This window comes from Hemiscyllium ocellatum, chromosome 5 (assembly GCF_020745735.1).
Source record: "Hemiscyllium ocellatum isolate sHemOce1 chromosome 5, sHemOce1.pat.X.cur, whole genome shotgun sequence".
Classification (NCBI taxonomy): domain Eukaryota; kingdom Metazoa; phylum Chordata; class Chondrichthyes; order Orectolobiformes; family Hemiscylliidae; genus Hemiscyllium; species Hemiscyllium ocellatum.
The window spans coordinates 101,749,602-101,770,635 of NC_083405.1; the positions used below are offsets into that span (position 1 = coordinate 101,749,602).

Sequence of the window (21,034 nt, forward strand, 5' to 3'; positions counted from 1 at the left end):
CAAATTAAAAACTGCATGGAGATTTATCTCCTTCTTGGAGATAAATTTATGGCACGCATTTGGGATTACAACTGCACTCTTAACTGTTGTTTTCATTATGGCAGTGCAAAGCCAGTTATGTTAGAACTGGTGCAGTGGCCTTCTTCGCTGAGACAGTGGTTAATTGTGAATCCCAAGCTAAGTTTTGGCTTCAGACGGGCAAGAGTTAGAGCAATACAATTTATCTCTGTTGATGTATATGTGTCTGTAAGCATCTTGCATAGCCCTAAGGCTTAAATCTTCATAGAATGAGAGTTTTTTTAAAAATGTGAATTAGTGACTGTAAATTTATTAAATTGGGTCACAGAATTTGCATTGTGGTTACAATGGATGTGGTTTTCCATTAAAGAAGTAGTATGTTTTGCACCTCAATACCGGCTTTTGAAAACTGCTTATAAAGACGTTTGATATCTGTAATGTACACTGCTCTTTTGAATATTGAGTTTACGTGTGCACCCTTTTTTCACAGTGGTCTTTAGGTCTTATCCACTTATGGTGTGTGATCACTGAGTTGTTTATCATAGTCATTATATTAAAATATAGGAAATTTCTTCATTGTTTAACTAATTGTTTTATGATATATGTAAGTTATTTTAATTTTTTCTTTCTTCTCCACAGGGTATTTATGCTGTAGTGGAGTTTGCTGACAAGGACAGTATAGGAATGCTCAAAAGCTTTTCTCGTATCCCAAACCTTCAGTATGAATGTGCCATTCCATTCAAATCTCGTTTTTTCAGCTTGGTCAATAACCATCCTAGGGATCTTTCTGCTGCACAGCCTTCGGTATCATGTCTTAAACAATCTGTTATCCCTCTCAATGAACTTTTACGGAAGCTTTCTGGCACAGAATGTGTAAGTTTTCCATCAGATTGCTAAATACCATGAGATTTTGTTTAACCTTGAGAGGATGAAACATATCTATTTTACCACTATGATATGATAACATTGTAATTTTTTGATCACTGCCATGCTGTGGGTGGAGCATTTCTGTTTTTGAATTTACTATTTTGAAATGTGAAGTTGGCTACTTTGGGAAGAAAGTTAGCAGATAAAAATTTTCTTGAAGATTGTGCAAAGCTAGCAAATGTTGGCATTCGGAGGGACCTAATTGTCCTTGAATCACAGAAAGTTAACGTGCAGGTACAGGAATCCATCAGAAACCAAATGGCAAGTTAGCTTTTATTACAACAGTATTAGAGGGATTGAAAAATGTGAAGTAGTCTTGTGTAATTATATATAGCATCTTATCCAACACATACAAAAATTGCGTATAGTAGTCTACGTCTCCTTCTTTAAGGATGAAGGGAATGTATCAAAGACGCACTAGAATGTTAGTTAGGATGAGGAAATCGTCCAATATATTCCATGGAATTTGGAAGAATGAGGGGTGATCTGATTGAATCATAAAATTCTTAATGGGCTCAGCAGAGTCAAATGAGAACATGAAAGCAACAGAGGGATATAGACAGATGAAGTGAGGTAGAGTGAAATGTAAGGAAGTGTGAATTATTCACTTTGGTTGTAAGGAGGGTAAAACAATTTTTCAAAAAGTGAGCAATGTAAGTTGTGTTGTTCAGAGAGATTTGGGTGTGCTCGAAGAATGAATTCACTAAGTTAGCATGCAGGTACACCAATTAAATATGTAGGATTTTGATGAGACCACATCTGGGTGCAACAAAGGTTCATTTTTTTATTCTTGGGATGAGAGGTTTATGCCGAGACATGAGGCTAAATAAATTCACCCTATATTCTCTGAAGTTTAGAAGATTTGAGAGGTGATCTCATTGAAACATAAGAGATTCTGAATGGGATTGATGGCGTATACAATGACCACACAAACAAAATCACGGGGGCACATTATCAGGATAAGGAACGGATTATTAAGAGCAGAGATGGAGACAAATAACTTAATTCAAAAGGCTGTGATATAATTCTTCCCAAGAAAGTTGTAGCTGCTCCATATTGAACATAGTTAGGGCTGATATAGACTGATTTTCACCTTGAAAATTAGGTTATGGTGAACTGGCAGATAGTTGGGCTTGCATCCTTAGATCAGCTCAATTATATCGAAAAGTTGAGCAGCCTTGATGGGCCATCTGGTCTTCTCCTACGTTTTGAGTTCCTGGAGTATATTTCCCCTGGCTGGGAAGTCTACAACCTGGATCATCACCTCCCAGAATAAGAATTAAGAATGAGATGCAAAGTTCCTTTACTCCAAGAATTGTGGATCTTTTGAATTCTCGATCAGAGAGATGTGGGTGTACAGTTGTTGAATATATTCAAGGCAATGATTGATAAATGTTTGGCTCCCAATGGACAAGTGATAAATAGAAAGTGTGGAAATGTGGAGTTGAGGTAGAAGATTAGCCATGATTTTTGCAGAGCAGGCTCAAAGCCCTAAATGTCCTTTTTCTATTTCTTAAGTAAATCTTAATGTAATATTTAGAAATAAAACACACAAGAACTGCAGATGTTGCAAATCTGAAATAGAAACAGAAATTGCTGAAAATTTTCAGCAGGTCCGGCAGCCTTTGTGGAGAGAACCAAAGGTCACTGGATCTAAAATGTTAACTCCTTATTTCTGTCCACATGCTGCCAGATTTTCCAACAATGTTTGTTTATGTGTCTTAATCTAATGTCTTTTTGGTTCATTTATCTTTTGTACTTGAAGCACTATTAAATCAGTATTACTAGGATTGGTAATGATGGGAATGTGAAGGTTTTTTTTAAACTCTGCTCAATTAGAAAACAATCTACAGTACAGTTAGTTTTTCCCCTCCATACTTGGAGGTGGACAGCATTTTTGACCAAAACTATTGTGGTTAGATGCCTAAGGTGTAATAAATAAAATTACACCACATCTCAGTCATTCGTTATTGATCACTTAGATTACTTACAGGAAATAGGCCCTTTGGCCCAACAAGTCCACACCGACCCGCTTAAGTGCAACCCACCCAGACAATATTCTCTTACATTTACCCCTTCACCTAACACTGTGGGCAATTTAGCCTGGCCACTTCACCTAACCTGCACATTTTTGGATTGTGGGAGGAAACCGGAGCATCCAGAAGAAACCCAAGCAGACACTGGGAGAATGTGCAAACTCCACACAGTCAGTCACCTGAGGCGGGAAGTGAACCCGGGTCTCTGGCGCTGTGAGGCAGCAGTGCTAACCACTGCGCCACCGTGCAGTGAGCTTCTGATGAAAGATGTTTTCATAACTAAGGAAACATAATACCAAACAAGTGCGCCGTTGTTAGTAGGCCTACTCATCATATGATAGTCATTGTTTCTCCTTACAACATTTATTTTTCTCCTGAGGTGACACAACTGCTCAAGAATTCCAAGAATTTGTGATGCTTCCCGATCTTCGTGGCCATGTCGTATACAGGTCTCAATACTTAATGTTCGTTGACGATTCAGTATCCCTAAAATCATAGCCGTATCCAATTTTATCCTGCAGAGGTTATTTACCCAATGGCAATTGCAGCAGTCAGGAGTAGAAAACCTAACTGATTTCTTGCAGTGGTTCAAGAAGGCAGCTCAACACAATCTTCTCAAGGGCAACTAGGAATAAGCAATAAATGTGGGCCCAATCAGCGACCTCCACATCCCATGAGTTGGTAAAAACGTGTCTTAAGATTAAGCCAAAGTATAGCATAGACCTACATATAACACGATCACTTGGGTGAAGTACAAGAGGCAACCTTAGTTTTGGAACACTGCAGCAGATTTGATTCAATTTATTATTGTCACATGTACCGAGGTACAGTGAAAAGTGTTGTTTGCATGCTAACAAGACAAATCATATCTTGCATATGTCTGTAAAACGCAGATCTATAAACTTAGGAGTACAAATAAGGTAAGGGAAGGGAAGTGAAAAGAAACAAAACCGATTTTATTATCAGTAGGCCTAACAACAGCAGTATAAATGCTTAGTATTATATTTCTTTCATTAAATTATGAAAGTATCTTTCGTTAGAAGTTCCTTTCACTAATAAATGGCTTAGATTGTTGTGTAATTTTATTTATTACATCTTAGTCATGTAATTACAATAACTTGGCTGAGAAAGTAATCAGTTTTATTTCAGTTCAGAAATGATTGAGAAATAATACCAGATTTACTTGTCAGGTTACAGCAAAAAAAACTATTTTATAAATCCATCAAAGTTTGCAACTTTGGTCTATTTTCTGATGGTAGTTAGTTTAATGTTTGCTTCTTTATTTTTTCTTTCTTAGATAGATGAGCAATTATACACAATCTGCAAAGAATACCAGCTTACAGAAGAGAATACACGTCTTCGGTTCCTTGTGTGCTCCCTCGTGAATGACATTGCGGCTGCTTACTTTCCTGAATGCTCAGTTAAACCATTTGGATCATCCGTAAATAATTTTGGGAAGATGGGCTGTGACTTAGACATGTTTTTGGATCTGGATAGTATCAGTGGAAGAAATAACCCTAAGGTAATCCTATTTCACCAGTAAGGAAAATGAAATTTGTTTTGTAATTTATAATATGCAGTAACTTAGAAAGGCAAATGTACACTGTACTTTGCTTGCGTTACTGTGAGGTTTCAGCCCTGTAGCTTGACAGTAATGGTCACTTGTGGGGTTGGATAATGTCAGAATAGGGATCAGCGGTTTCATAAAAATTTAGCAAGTAGTAAAGTTAGTGACCTTTTACAGGAGAAATGATGGGTGGTTTAGGTGATGATAGCTTAAGGAGAAATTAGAATAGTGACAAATTTGGAAGTAGTTATTTTGAGATGACAGTCTCACAGGAGGTAAAATGTCAGAAAATTTAAAAAGAAGAAATTGAGGCAAGAACAAGTAAGGAGTAGGCAGGTATGTGGTATTGTTGGTGTGAGATACAAGTAGAGAAAGGGAACTATGGAAGGCTTCTTAAGCAGTCCATTAACTTGAGAAATACAGGAACAAACAATGAGCTGCAAGTGTCTTTGGGGATGGCAATGTAAATAATTTGATTTCAAAATTACAATAATTTTCATTGTCTATTTTGGTTCTGCAACACTATAGGGGTGTGGAGAGCAACTATTGTTTAATTCTCAAGAGCATCTCTGCCTCTATACGTCTCTCTGCGCCCTTTACATTCTCCCACACCACTTCAACTACCATCTCTCATACTAGTCTACCTCTATCAAGTTACAAGGCCCTCTGTATCCACCACTGCAGTGTATCTAGGATGTTTATGCTCTATCATGACTTCCAACATCTTGAAGTGCAAGGTAATCAATATTATGTATGCTGGGAATATCTCAAGAACTCTAAATGAAGCATTCACAATAATATGGGGTATTGACAGAGTGTGTACCAAGGGATAATGAGAATTGAGAGGTGTAAGGACAAAGGTGTAAGGTGATTGGTAAAAGAATCAATATTGATATAAATAAATATTTAATGTTGCAAGTGATAAGAATTTACAGTGAGAATGTGGTGGAGGCAGATTCAATTGTGACTTTCAAAAGGTTATAAGCTAAGCACCTAAATAAAGAATACTTCCAAGGCTACGTGGAAAGGTTAGGGAGTGGGGCCAGCTAAGTTACCCTTGCAGAAAGCTGCCGCATGATTTACCTGAGCTATAATCCTTTTATGATTCTTTTCTATAGATCTGGCAGTATCTGTGGAAAGAGGAGCAGAGCTTACTTTTCAGGCCTCTGATCTTTTGAGAGAAATGCAAAGTCTTCCAGCAGAAAGCTGGTTATGTGTACAGCTAAAATTAAGTTTCTTTTTTAAAAAGAAGCTACCCCTCTCACTACCCATCTAGCGATGTACATTACTCCTTTATGCTTGCTGCTCAGGCTTAACTTTCTTTTCAAAGATGATTTTGGTCAAAGAAATACTCTTGTTCAGGATATCAGGAAAACATTCTGGTTTCTTGTAATTGTGTCATGAAAACTTCAGGCAGAGACTGAATCTTTCTTTAAGGTCTCTTCTGAACAACAGTGTCTCGAACAATAGAGCAACTCTTCAGTGTTGCATTGGAGTATCAGCCTGGACTACGTGATCACAATCATCACGAAGCTCAATGCAGATCTTTCTGTCCAACATCGTTGGCCTATGCCTGGTGTCGAACTGGCTGAATAAAATGCTTGTGCTCTGAGCCCTACAAAAGACCTTTGCTAACGATTCTCCTGTGAAGCAGTGTTCTTTTTTTTATGGTTAATGAGGTAGAGCACATAGAAATTGGTATTTGCATCAAAAAGATATTCCCGTGTTGCCGCCACCTTTTAAACAAACGAAATGTTATTGAGCTTATAAAAAATTCACAGCTGTTTGGGCAAGTCATTCAAAGGCATGTTAAGTTCTTTTTTGGTGGGAAAATAAAAAGAATATTCTTAACAGGGCTTTGAATATGAAGAATCACTGTGAAGAGAGTGCTGCTATCTTAAAGCATTTTCAAATTGATACTTTAACCAAAGAAACAGTGATAGAAATTGTGTTAAACGCCATTACATCAATTGTACATGACTCTCTCATGAAGAAAATGATGTGCAATGTTTGAGAGATTAAAAAGGTTTAATTTTTGCCTCCCCGAGATGCTTTGCTTGTTATTTACTGGAAGAAATTTTTTTTTTTTAAAAAGGTTTTTGGTTAATGTAGGGTTGGGAAATTTATGATTTATCACTTGCAAGTAAAGGTAAAATGCGCAACTGGGTTTTGCAAAATTGGTGATCAGAAGTTGATAGTTAGCCTTTGTTTACTGGCATTACTAGTTGCTGGTCATGATTAATGTGTGTTTAGAATGTTTGTAGTCTTTCTAGTAATGCAAAGTGAGCATTAAAATATGCTCAAAATAATGAAGACCAATATGAAGTATAATTGTTTTCCCTGCTTTTCTAGACTATTTTAGAATCATAGCAATTTGCATCTGTAGCTAAGTTTTTCAGTATTTTCTAAATGATAATTAATCCATGCTACTAAATGTAAGTATGGTTAGATTGCTGAAATGGACCAGTGGAAGGGGTTAAGTATCGGCGAGTCCTAATTTACTGTTGTATCCATCAATTTCTTGTCCAGTTCACTGCAAAGTTAGGCATGCAAATCTGACTGTGGTGGAGCAACTAGTTCAAAAGACCATGGTTCAAACTCTCTTCCTTAAATTGAAAGCAATTTCAGCAGGGAAACAATGTTGATCTGAAGGAGTGCTTCATTGTCAGAAATACTGCATTCCAGGTGAAATATGCTAAATCAAGGCCTTCTCTGCCTGTTTGAGTTGGTGTAAACGATCTGTAATACTGTTCAGAAAAGAGCAGAGATGTGTCAAGTGACCCTGTCAACAGCCCTGTTCTTAATCAGTAACATTAAAGAATAACAATTCAACTCATTGCTGCTTTTGAGACTTCGCTGTGCAGACAATGGTTTCTGTATTTGCTGTTTAACGTGTGATTATTTTTCAAATGCAATTTGTCTGCTATGGAGAATCTATGCCAAGGATTTAAAAATGTTGTATAAATACAAGTTCTACTTTTGGTATTCAAATGAAACAAAGGATTTGAATTAATTTTGTCAAAAATGTTAAAGCTCCAAGAATACATAAATGGGAAGGGAGAAACTGGAGGGAGGTGTAATTAAAAGATTGGAATAGTTGGATTATTATAGAGATTTATGGCACTAAAGGAGGAAGTTCTGTAAAGTAGGACAGTCGATGCTAAAGAATAGAATTAACAAATGCTAGAAATACTCGGTAAGTCTAACAGCATCTATATATTGTTTAGGCCTCTCACATTTCATCAGTTCAAGGCTCTGCAGCCAATGATAGAGCAGCAGGGAAGGGAATGTAAATAATGGAACAATTTGACAAGTGAAACATGGCCAAAGGAGATTGTAGAAACAAGATGTCAGCCTGTAGAGAGATGAAAATGGTGAGGGTTGTAAATTGAATATGTTGTGTGACAGGAAGTCAATAGAGCTAATTAAGAATGGCATTGAAGGCCTGCAGAGCTTTGAGAAGTTGGTCTTTCTGGAGGGATGTAAGATGGTAACTTAGCACTTGAGTATTATGTGCAGTCATGTTTTTGTTACTTCAAGGTATGTGAATGTGACTTAAGGAACTGAGATGGATTAAGTGGGCAGTGTCGAGGGGTGAATTTAAACACCTTCATTATGCTGCTCTTTGGGTAGAACAATACCACAAGGTTTCAAAAGCTCTTGTTCAGTTTGAAACAATGGCCAAAGAAGATCAGTGTCAAATAAGTCATTCGTTGTGCAAGCCAATTGCTTTATTCTTCTAATATTGATATTGAGGAAGTTGTGATTCACGTAAGAGAGAATTTCAAACAAATAGTCAGGTGATAGAGGATTTGAGAGAAGTGGTATAGAATCACCATCAGTGTTTACACAGAAAAGCTGATCTCATACCTGTGGAAGTTGACATATCCCAAGGATGAATAAGGAACGAGAGGGAATGTGTTTAGATCATTGTAGCTGTTTGAAACCTCTTTTTCACTGTTTCTTATAATGCCAAGTGTCATTAAATGGTGAACTGAATTGCATATTGTAGGCAAAATTTACTCCAAGAGTTACAATGTCTCATTTATCAGTTTTTATCATTTATGATATCCTGTTAATTTGAGATTGGCGATTTTTTAAATTTTATGTCCTTGATCATTTACTGCTATCAACTGGAACATCTAGGCTAATGTTTCTTTTGACGTTTTGCCATTAGTAAGAGTTTCTATAACGTTTAATTTACTTTTTGGCATCAAATTACATTCATTTCTCCAGCATAACCTGGACAAGGGTTTGCTCATCAACAGCAGTATTATTAGAAGTAGATACAATAATCAACACCCACAACTTTGCAGTATGTTTGGTAGAGTTGTGCTAAGAAAGTTGACAAGAATGGATCAGGAGTCCAATTCCTTTGGATAGCAGTGAAGTGTGAACTCAGCAGGTCTGGCAGCAGAGTCGATGTTTAGAGTCTGAGGAAGAGTAATTGGATTTGAATCGTTAGTTCTGCCTCTGAAATGGCCTAGCAAGGTACTAATTTGGGGCAATTAAGGATGGCAATAAATTTTATTCAGGCTAGTGATGTCCATATCCAATGAAAGAATTAAGGGGAAAAGAATGGAATTTTGTCCATTTTGTGGGAAAGGTTTAGTGAAGGAACATTGTTACTGGCTCAGTTAAAGTAAATGCTGAACCATGTATGCAGAGACTGCAACAATAGTCATTGATCGTTCTGTGTAAGTTGTGTCATGTCGATAAAGAATAATCAGACAAAACATATCTGTTCAGGTTTTGGAAACAAGTTGAACAAATATGATTTTTCTGGGCCATTTGGGAACAGGATTTGGTGTTGCTGGACATGTCAAATACAGCACTGTAGAATATACAAGCACGTAAGTTAGGATTAGGCCGTTCAGCCCTTGGGCCTGTCATTCAATACAGTTGTTGTTAATCTGATTATGGTTTGAATTCAACATCTAGTCTATCTTCAACAACCTTTGATTCCCTTCCCTAACTAGAATCGATGTACCTCTATCTTTAAAATGTTCAATTACCCTGCCTCTGCACCTTCTGAGGCAGAAAGTTCCAAAGTTTCAGAACCCTTTGAAATAAAATAATTGATTTCATCTGAATACTACTAGGGTGACCCCTAATTTTAAAATTGTATCCCTTAATTCTAGACTCTCCCAAAAGAGGAAATATCCTTTCTATGTCCATCTTGTTGGGACTAATCAAGATCTTATGAACTTCAAACAAATCACCGGCTGCTCTTTTGAACTCTTATCTCATAAGACAATCTGCTCATCAATCTAGAACACTGTTCAGAACAAACAGTAACGTGTGTGTTCTTCCTTAAATAAGTAGACTAAAACTGTACATTGAGACATAGTCTTAATAATACGCTGTAAAACTGAATTCATTTTTGTTTAATTCTTCTCCTAATAAAGACAAGCATCACTTTAGCATTCCTAATTACACGCTGTGTCCGCACCCTCATCTTTTGTGACTCATGCACCAGAATTTGTAATTCTTTCTGCCTTCAGAATTCCACAGTTATTCTCTATTTTAAGTAATGCTCTGTTTTTTATTCTTCCTACCAAGTCAAACAACTTTACATTTTCCCACATTTTATTCCACCTGCCAGAGTTTTGCCCATTCCATTAACTTGTCTCTCTGTCAGCAACCTTGTTATGTCATCTTCACAGCATACCTATCTTTGTGTATTTTACGAATATAGCTACCGTGTCTTCAACCTTCATCAAAGTTATTGTTGTAAATGGTAAAAGGTTAAAGGCCAGACCTCAGATGGGCCTTGATTCTAGTATGTTACCCCCCATACTATGAGGTCCTACTTTGCACAATAACTTTTTATGTCAAATGCTTTCCAGGAATCAAGCTACAGTAGAAGATGTAATGATCTCTTACTCATAACTGTAATAGTAGTGGATTCTGTATTGCAAGGTGAGAGTTTAAGTCCAAACCTGAAATTTCCTTGCCTTTTTGTGAGTGCTACTCTGCCCTCGGCTGTTTTCAGTTAATCATATTTAACCTGTGCAGTCCTACCCAATCTTTGTCAACAAAATCAGCAGCCTCAGTCCCACAAAATAAAGCACATATTCAATTACCAATGCACCTTCTTTGTCTTTGACTTATCCTCCTCCTAAAATAGGAAAAATGCTAATGCTACAGCAATCCAGAAGGTAGGGTATTTGAGAAGATAAGGCCTATAAGAATATATCATTATGTTTTACAGTAACTTGATTACTATACTGTACTATGGTTTCTAAATTAATTGAAGATTTTTTTCAAAAACAAAGTGCATAGTTCAAGTTAGTGTGTTTTATAGATATTAAGGTGTAATGTAATAGTTGGGAGGTCACTTTTCTTTATTATTTATTTGTGGCTGGCTGGGTCAGTATTTATTGTCTGTCCCTAGTTGCTTTCAAAAGGTGGTGTTGAGCTACCATCTTGTACTGCTGCATTCCATGTGCTGTATGTTGACCCAAAATGCCTAATGGGAGGGAATTCCAAGATTTTGACAACGGCAATATGTTTCCAAGTCAAGATAGTGTGGCTTGGAGGAGAACATACAGATGTATGTACAGATTCCCATGTATATGCCAGCTTTCGCCTTCTGGATGGACGTGATCATGGATTTGGAAGGTGTTAAGGATGTTTGAATTTCTGCAGTACATCTTGTAGGTAGTACATACTGCTGCTACTGAGCATCAGTGATGGAGAGAGTGAGTGCTTGTGAATGTGGTGCCAGTCAAGCAGGGTACTTTGCCCTGGAAGTTGTTGAGCATCTTGAGTGTTGTTGGAGCTGCACCCATCCAAGCAAGTGGGGAATATTCCATCACACCACTGACATATACTTTGAGGTTGGGGTTTGGGGAGTCAAGAAGTGAGTTACTCGCTGCAGTATCCCTAGCCTCTGATCTGCTCTTGTAGCCACTGTTTATGTGGAGAGTCCATTTGAGTTTCGGTTCAATGGTAACCCCGCGTGTTGATGGTGGGGGATTCAGTGATACTGGACCCACTGAATGACAAGGGATATTGGTTAGATTATCACTTACTGGAGATGGTCATTGCCTGGCATTTGTGTGGCTTGTCAACTCGCCTTGGCTATTGTCCAGATCTTGTTGCGTTTGAACATGGACTACTTCAGTATTGGAGAATCCTGAATAGTGTTGAATATTGTGCAATCCTTGGCTAACATTCACACTTCTAACATTATAATAGAGAGGAGGTCATTGATGAAGCAGCTTAAGTTACTGACTTGAAACAGTAACTCATCGAATCGTTTTTTGCCTAAGGAGAGAAATGAGTATTTCCAGCAGTTTTTTTTGGTTTTCTTCTTGTAAAAATATAATTGCAAGAGAAAAACGTTCTCTTGGTGAACAAGTTTTCAGCAATTTCAATAAATACTACCCACACATTTTCACTTCTGTCCAGCTTCGTTTTGAAATTTTCACAGTGACCGATCCAAAAATCTCATTTTTCTAGGAAACCCAGTCATAGCAAAGTTTATCACAGTTGTTTCAATTGGCATGTAAACTTCTAACTACTCATCTATGCAGATATGGGAACAAGTTAATGCAGTGAGACTCACTCTCAGAAATCAATTCTGACAAGTAGTCAACAATGACTCATAACATCTTTCACCTCAGGGAATTCCCTTTTGGGCCTTTTGTTAGATGTTTTGTATTTGAATTATATAGGTAAATATATTGTAGATGATGACTAGTCTTTGGAGAAAAGGGAGCTGAGGTACTCTTTGCAGAATTCCCAACTTATAACCTGTTCTTGTTACAACATTTGGAAATGTACAGGCAACCATCCATCTCAAAGTATGTTCAGAGAAGTTTGGCTACTGTTACATGCTACACGGACTTTTAAAGTCTGACTACTGGTGATAGAGTTAAGATTGTCTCCCAAAGTGGCTGTCTAATAGGTTCAGGATGCTCCTACAAAAAGGCAATACATGTTTAAGCAGCATTTGTGCAAATTTGGTAAATATTTTAGAATAATCCCTATGGGATTTGAGTCATTGGCGAGAACAAGTTATTGCTATGTTTAACATAGCAATATTGTTGTATTGAGGGTTAATAAGCTCTGAAGTCTAATTAAAGTCCAGTGTTAATGTTATGAAGCTACATATGCCTGTATAATGTGAGTTTAGTCTGTCTGATATTTTGCCAAATGTTACATACCTTAATATGTCATGCTGTGAAATCTCACAGCCCTGTTCAGCCTTTTTTGTAATTCCCATTTTTGCTGCATGTTATTTTTGGCATCATTTGACATTTTTAAAAATGGTTTCAAGGCAAAGTACTTGATTACAAATTTGAAGCACAATTTAACACTTTTTAAAATACTTGTCTTCACAGAATTTAATCCATGCAGTTGTTTTTTGCATTAAAAATGGATAAATATACATTAAATTCTGGAGTGCTAAAACCCTTTTTAGAGTATTTGAAAAAGTAATTTATACTTAAAATCCCATGTTGACTTTGCTATTTTGTTATGTCTGAGCGGTTCTGCTAATTGTACAGCCAGCTGAGTCACTGCAGGGTGTCCTACACCAAATGGGCTGCAGAAGTTCAAACCAACACTTCATCGTGATCTCGAGGGCAATTAGAGATGGACAATAAATGCTACCCAGTCAGCAACACCTACATTACATGAAAGAATACTGAAATAAGAATATGTCAAAGGAATATTGCAAAATATATTTTTTGTTTTCACTTGATGCATTTTTATTCAGAAGAAAATACACTAAATTTTCAATGAAGATTATAATGACTAAAATTTAGAGTACAAAAATGGTTAAATCTGAAGTTAATATCTTTTTTTAGGACTGAAATAACTAATAGTCAAAAAGTGTGGTGCTGCAAAAGCACAACACCACAGTTTTTGACTCTGATCTCCAGCATCTGCGGTCCTCACTTTCTCCTGAAATAACAATGGTCATTCATTCACCTTGGGACTAAGATATTTGAAATTTAAAAGTCTAACTTTTCAAGCAGCTAATTGTTGACCATTTTTGGTACATTGCTTGAAACAAAATTAGAGCACTTTTTAAAAAAGAACTAAATCTTGGAAAAATTGGAGACTAAAATATGAAAGGAAAACTCCAAATAATTGACTAACATGGAATGTCAATTTGCACCAGAAGACTAGATTGAAAATAGGATTACTTTATAAAGATGCACCAAATTTAAAAACAAACTGCCGACAACTATGGGGATTGTAACCTATAACCCTGGAGATGTCCACATCTAGGTGAGTTTCTCAGGACTCTTGCATTTAATTATTTAGCATAAATGTTTTCTTTAATTAAATTCAAATCCTGGCAACCTGTTTCTGTCCTATGAGTAATTAGCAACTGTTATCAAACAAAGTGGTGGAGGCTGGTACAATTACAACATTTAAAAGACATCTGAATGGGTATATGAATAGGAACAGTTTAGAGGGGTGTAGGCCAAGTGATGGCAAATGAGACTAGATGAGGTTGGGATATCTGGTCGGCATGGACGAGTTGGATTGAAGGGTCTGTTTCCGTGCTGTCTGTGCTGCTCTATAACTCTATTTTCCTTCTGTTAAGGATCATTTTTGTAGACTATGTGTAAATTTGGGATATCTTTCTTCCTGAACATTGGTTAAGGGGGATATTAAGTTATACTCAGTCAGTATCTCATCATATCAAATCTGTTTTCAGCACTGCGCAGAATTCATCAATCCCCTTTCGTCACTTGGAGACAATGTAGTTTACTAAGCCATTGCTGAACTGCCATGAAGACTAGAGTGTGTGACTTAAAATGTATGACTTGTCACCTGCTTTACTAAAGTTACAGGTTTTATTATCTCGCATTGTGGTTTTATTTCAAAGTAAACTTAGTAGGTCAGCCTTCATAAGCAGTTCAGAAAGACTTTGTCCTATTCTCATTAACCAAGTTTAGTGAGGCAAGTGACAGTTCATTAAATATGGCTTGTGACTTTTTATGGTTAATTTTGAAGAAATTCATCATTCAGTTTAAGCGTTATCAGTGCTGTCCATCTTTCAGTATCATAGGCTTTATTGAAAAGCAATTTTCAAAAGAGATTTTGATGACATTAAATGGAAAAATTGCTGGAAGTACAGAATTGATTCATTAGCACCTGAAACGAATGCATTTATTTAAATCAAATGTTTTTCATTTTGTGTTTTGGGTGAAATGTACGAAGTTGTATTGTATGACACATTGGAAATCCTTTTAATTTTCACTAGCTTCATTTAGGACTGCTTTCTTCACTATTATCTGTATTGTAAAATCTGCTTAGAAAAGATAACGGAATTCCTGTAGCATTGCTTACGTCAAATGATGTGGAGGTGCCAATGTTGGACGAGGGTGGACAAGGTCAAAAGTCACAGAACACCAAACCATAGCCCAACAAGTTTATTTGAAATAATGAGCTTTCGGAGCATGGCCTCTTTATCAGATGAAGTGGAGAGACCACCCAGGCTCAGACTTTATAATCAAAGAGATCAAAGATCATACAAATGATGTGCTGAGGTCACATGTATTTTGTTACTTGTTATGATCTCTCTATCTTCATTGGTTTGCATAATTTAGGATTACTTGTTACTTTGGTTAGTCCCTCAGCGTGCAACTCTTTTATAGCTAGCGCGTTACTCCATTCGTTTGGTTTGTCTCCAGCACCACCTTATTTTTAATTTTTTTGTACTTGCCTCTCTGCCTCAATTAATCGGGTTACAGGTCATCCCTTCACTTGTTGTTCAGCTGTTAACCCTTTACTCACACCCCCTGACACTCCTGATCATATATACAGAGACCTATTCTTTGGCCTGTCCACTCTCCAGACTCACCATTTGTATGGTCTTTTGATCTCTTTGATTATAAATTCTGTGCCTGGATGCTCTCTTCACTTCACCTGACGAAGGGGCAGAGCTCCAAAGGCTTGTGATTTCAAGTAAACCTATTGGATTATAACCTAGTATCGGGTGACTTTTGACCTACATTAAATGAAGCAGTCAGCTATTTTATAAAGGAAAGATTGTAATGTGTTATTGTGTTAAGGTGAGAGTTTATCATTTTTCTAAGGTCCCCTTCTGTAATTTAGAAATTATTGTTTATTGTTTGCGAAGTGCTTTTGAATTTTAGGCTTCCAAGTCCATGACTACCTCTTTCTCTTTATCTTTGAAACAATTTCCTGTACAATAATGCTGGAATGGTTACACACCAGCATGAACCTTCAAGTTGTCCGTATCAGTGATATTGTTTACTCACTAGCTTTGTTTTCTTTTAGAAAAGAAGTGTCTTCTCCATGGAATATCAAACAAAAAGAGTGGCATCAGAAAGGGTGGCAACACAAAATATCCTTTCAGTGATAGGCGAATGCATTGATCAGTTTGCCCCAGGATGTGTAGGAATACAGAAGATACTCAATGCTCGTTGCCCATTGGTACGGTTTTCCCATCAACCATCAGGATTTCAGTGTGACCTCACTGCCAATAATAGGTAAGGTGTACCAAAATCAAATTGTGTATTCCATGCTGTATGTCCTGTGAAACATTGCTTAATTTCATATAGTTTTACATTAATGTCAGTATAATTACGTAGAGAATTGTAAAATTTGTTTTAATTTTATTTTCTGGTTCTAATAGGCATAATCTGCGGCCAGAGGAGCATATGCCTTTGATTTTAATTTTTAACAATCTGTTCATTTTACTACAGAATAGCTATGCGAAGCACAGAACTCCTTTATATTTATTCTAATATTGATCCTCGCGTACGGGCTCTCGTGTTTGGTGTTCGGTGTTGGGCCCGTGTTCAAGGGATTACCAGCAGTGTTCCTGGTTGCTGGATCACTAACTTCTCTTTGACCATGATGGTTCTGTTCCTGCTGCAGAAAAGAAATCCACCAATTATACCAACATTAGACCAGCTCAGAGACCTAGCAGGTAATGCAAGTCAAGAGATTTCAGTATCCTTTACATGCTGGGACTGTACAACATTCATATCAAAATCTTCAAGTCATAGGAGGAAATTTTCCCTCATCATTTCTATGCCGCTTCCTTGAAAGAGCAAACCACTTGATTCTATTCCTCAATTTTAACAATTATTCTGAGAAGTTTCTTCCTCAACTTCTTGAGTGTTTCTTGGGATCTGTTGTTTCCACCACTGTTGCTGTACGTGTAACAACAAACACTTACATAGAAGTAAATTTCATATAGTCTCTCCATTTATATCTGCAACCACAGACAAATGAAAACTGTTTTTATTTACCTGATAAAATCTGTTCTTGTAAATCAATTTGCTAAATTTTTACAAAAAGTTATTTGTTTATAGGATGCAGATGTCACTGGCTAGGCTAGCATTTATTGCCTATCCCTTGTTGATCATTCAGAATTAACCTCCAGTGCTGTAAGATTCTCCAATCCAAGTAGTTTAACACATTTTCAACTAATATTCAACATTAACTCTTTGATTCTGTCACCCGGCTGTAAGTTCTACAGGGAAGAGGACAACATAACTCTTGAAACCAGGATAGACAGGAACTCAGCAAACCTTTTGGCATTCCCTGAGTTCAATGGAATTGGTCATTCGAGGTGAGATACTCAGTCAGGTTTTCTGGATCTTGCTGATATTTACATGTGCAGGGGTGATATAAGCATAACCTGTGGAAGGAGATAAATCGAGGTTTGCTTTGAAAGAGGATGTGAATGTGCCCGGCTCTACCTGTTGAATTTTCTTAAAATTTTGAATGTTACAGCAAAGAAGTTAAGGAATGAAGTACAGAAAAATGAGGAAGTGCATTTTTGCAGAAAGGATGAGAAGAGGTAATGTAGACTGGCACATTTTTAAAAATGTGTGCTGATCAAAGTGACCTGGTGAATATGCATCAATCTTTGAAGGTGAGAGTTGTTTACAAAGCATATCAATATTGAATTTTTAAGCGAAGGTATTGAGTATAAAAACAAGCAAGGAAGTTATGCTAAACTCTTAAAACTTTGGTCAAGCCCCACGTGGTATATTGCGTCTTGTTCTGATTGCAACAGTTTAGGAAAGATGTACCATCCTTAACTCATTTCAGAGAAGATTTGCTAGAATGGATTCAGGTTTTGGGTATTGCAGTTTTAAGTTTAGATTGGAAAGGTTGCGGTTGCTGTCCTTGGAGCAAAGGAGATTGACAGGAGATTTGAGAGAAGTGTACAAGATTGACTACTTTAGATAAGGTAGGCAAGAAAAACCTCTTCTCATTTATATGATTGTATAGGGATTCAGGACACCGATTCTGCCTCGCTTCCCTCTTGCATCTCTTGACCAAAATCTTAAATCGTTCTGCACAGTGAGTGGTAATGACTTGGAGCGTGTTGTCTGTGATGGTGGATGCAGAAACAATCAGCTGTATTTTAAAAGGAAATCGGATGGGCAGTCGAAAGAAATAAATTGTCAGCATACAGGGATGAAGCAGGCAGTGAGACTGACTGGACAGTCAGTGTGCTTTCATGGACTTGAAAGGATCAATCGATTCCTTCTGTGCCATTAATGACTCTTTGACACTCAAAGTCCAAATCCATAAATAAAGTTCACAGATTTTGTAAGGGAACATTATCATTAATCTTAAATTATGTTACACCACTTTGCTGATTTACATTGACATCAGAAATGGCTCTTTTGAACAGAGTCATTCAGCTCGTCTGAACTGGCATTCTGAAGGAGCAATTCAGCTGGTGGTACTCCAATTCTTTTTGCCTGTAACCTTTTTTATTTTATTTTCAAATAATAATCTAACTCTCTGTTGAAAACCCCCATTGACCCTGCCTCCTCCACACTCTTAGGCATTGCATGCCAGATCCTAAGACTTCACTGTGTAAAAAGATTTTTCGTCACGTGGCCATTGCTTCTTTAAAACTGTGTCCTTCTGGTTCTTGATTTTTTTTTCACCAGTAGACACAGTTTTTCTCTGCTACTCTGTACAAATCCCTGATGATTTCGGATGGCTGCATCAAATCTCTCCTCAAACTACTCCAAGGAGAATAGTCACAACTTCTCCAAACTATGTACAAAACTGAGTTCCTCATCGCTAAAACTATTCCCACGAATCTTTTCTGCACTCCCTCTCAGACTTTCACTTCCTTCCTAAAGTATGTGCCCAGAATTGGGAAGAACACTTTAGTTGAGGCTGAGCTAGTATTATATAGGTTTAACTTGCCAGATTTTGGATATTAGGCCTTTTTTGATCATAAAATATATAGAACCCCATTGTAACTGTTGTCACAACCTTCCTGCCACTTCACATGATTATGCACCACCTGTACCCAGCATCCACTGCTTCTGTATCTTCTTTGGAATAGAACACTTCATTTAATATTATTATGTGTTCCTCCTAATAAAACAAATCACTTTACACGACATTGCATTAAATTCCGCATTGTCTTCCTGTTCTGCGTTCCTATCTATGTCCTTTTAAAGTTCCACACTATCCTCTTTGGTCATTTAAGTAGTAAGTGACTTAATATTTGGACGAGGAGATGAGATTTTTAACAGAAATCTGTGTTTTATTTTTAATTGATTGAACTTCATATTCAAGTCCCTATTTATGTAAAATCAAAATAGAATAGGAATCGCTTGTCACTTATGCAAAACATGAAAAGTCATAGAGATGTACAGCATGGAAACAGGCCCTTCGGTCCAACCCGTCCATGCCGACCAGATATCCCAACCCAATCTAATCTCACCTGCCAGTACCCAGCCCATATCCCTCCCAACCCTTCCTATTCATATACCCATAAAATGCTGCAATTGTACCAGCCTCCACCACATCTTCTGGCAGCTCATTCCATACATGTACCACTCTCTGCGTGAAAAAGTTGCCCTTAGGTCTGTTTTATATCTTTCCCCTCTCATCCTAAATCTATGCCCTCTAGTTCTGGACTCCCCGATCACAAGGAAAAGACTTTGTCTACTTATCCTATCCATGCCCCTCATAATTTTGTAAACCTCTATAAGGTCACCCCTCAGTCTCTGATACTCCAGGAAAAACAACCCCAGCCTGTTCAGCCTCTCCCTGTAGCTCAAATCCTCCAACCCTGGCAACATCCTTGTAAATCTTTTCTAAACCCTTTCAAGTTTCACGACATCGTTCTGATAGGAAGGAGACCAGAATTGCACGCAATATTCCAACAGTGGCCTAACCAATGTCCTGTACAGCCGCAACATGACCTCCCAACTCCTGTACTCAATACTCTGACCAATAAAGGAAAGCATACCAAACGCAGCCTTCGCTATCCTATCTACCTGCGACTCCACTTTCAAGGAGCTACGAACCTGCACTCCAAGGTCTCTTTTTGTTCAGCAACACTCCCTAGGACCTTACCATTAAGTGTATAAGTCCTGGTAAGATTTGCTTTTCCAAAATGCAGCACCTCGCATTATCTGAATTAAACTCCATCTGCCACTTCTCAGCCCATTGGCCCATCTGGTCAAGATCCTGTTGTAATCTGAGGTAACGCTCTTCGCTGTCCACTACACCTCCAATTTTGGTGTCATCTGCAAACTTACTAACTGTACCTCTTATGCTTGCATCCAAACCATTTATGTAAATGACAAAAAGTAGAGGACCCAGCACCGATCCTTGTGGCACTCCACTGGTCACAGGCCTCCAGTCTGAAAAACAACCCTCCACCACCTCCCTCTGTCTTCTACCTTTGAGCCAGTTCTGTATCCAAATGGCTAGTTCTCTCTGTATTCCATGAGATCTAGCCTTGCTAATTAGTCTCCCATGGGGAACCTTGTCGAACACCTTACTGAAGTCCATATAGATCACATCTACTGTTCTGTCCTCATCAATCTTCTTTGTTACTTCAAAAAACTCAATCAAGTTTGTGAGACATGATTTCCCACGCACAAAGCCATGTTGACTATCCCTAATCAGTTCTTGCCTTTCCAAATACATGTACATCCTGTCCCTCAGGATTCCCTCCAACAACTTGCCCACCACCGAGGTCAGGATCACCGGTCTATAGTTCCCTGGCTTGTCTTTACCGCACTTCTTAAACAGTGGCACCACGTTTGCCAACCTCCAGTCTTCCGGCACCTCACCTGTGACTATCGATGATACAAATATCTCCGCAAGAGGCCCTGCAATCACTTCTCTAGCTTCCCACAGAGTTCTCGAATACACCTGATCAGGTCCTGGGGATTTATCCACCGTTAACTGCTTCAAGACATCCAGCACTTCCTCCTCTGTAATCTGGATATTTTGCAAGATGTCACCATCTATTTCCCTACAGTCTGTATCTTCCATATTCTTTTCCACAGTAAATACTGATGCAGAATATTAATTTATTATCTCCCCCATTTTCTGTGGCTCCACACAGAGGCTGCCTTGCTGATCTTTATGGGGCCCTATTCTCTCCCTAGTTACCCTCTTGTCCTTAATATATTTGTAAAAACCCTTTGGATTCTCCTTAATTTTATTTGCCAAAGCTATCTCATGTTCCCTTTTTGCCCTCCTG

At 37.8% G+C, this 21,034-nt stretch overlaps 1 protein-coding gene across 1 annotated transcript in view; it reads left to right on the forward strand.

Moving 5' to 3' along the window:
* mtpap (mitochondrial poly(A) polymerase) overlaps nt 1-21,034 on the forward strand; it is a 48,813-nt gene that overhangs the window by 10,286 nt on the left and 17,493 nt on the right. Inside the window, exons 3-6 of the mRNA XM_060825594.1 lie at nt 658-891; nt 4,279-4,503; nt 15,820-16,031; nt 16,248-16,474. Coding sequence (XP_060681577.1) covers nt 658-891; nt 4,279-4,503; nt 15,820-16,031; nt 16,248-16,474 — 898 coding nt within the window. The remainder of the gene's footprint in view (nt 1-657; nt 892-4,278; nt 4,504-15,819; nt 16,032-16,247; nt 16,475-21,034) is intronic.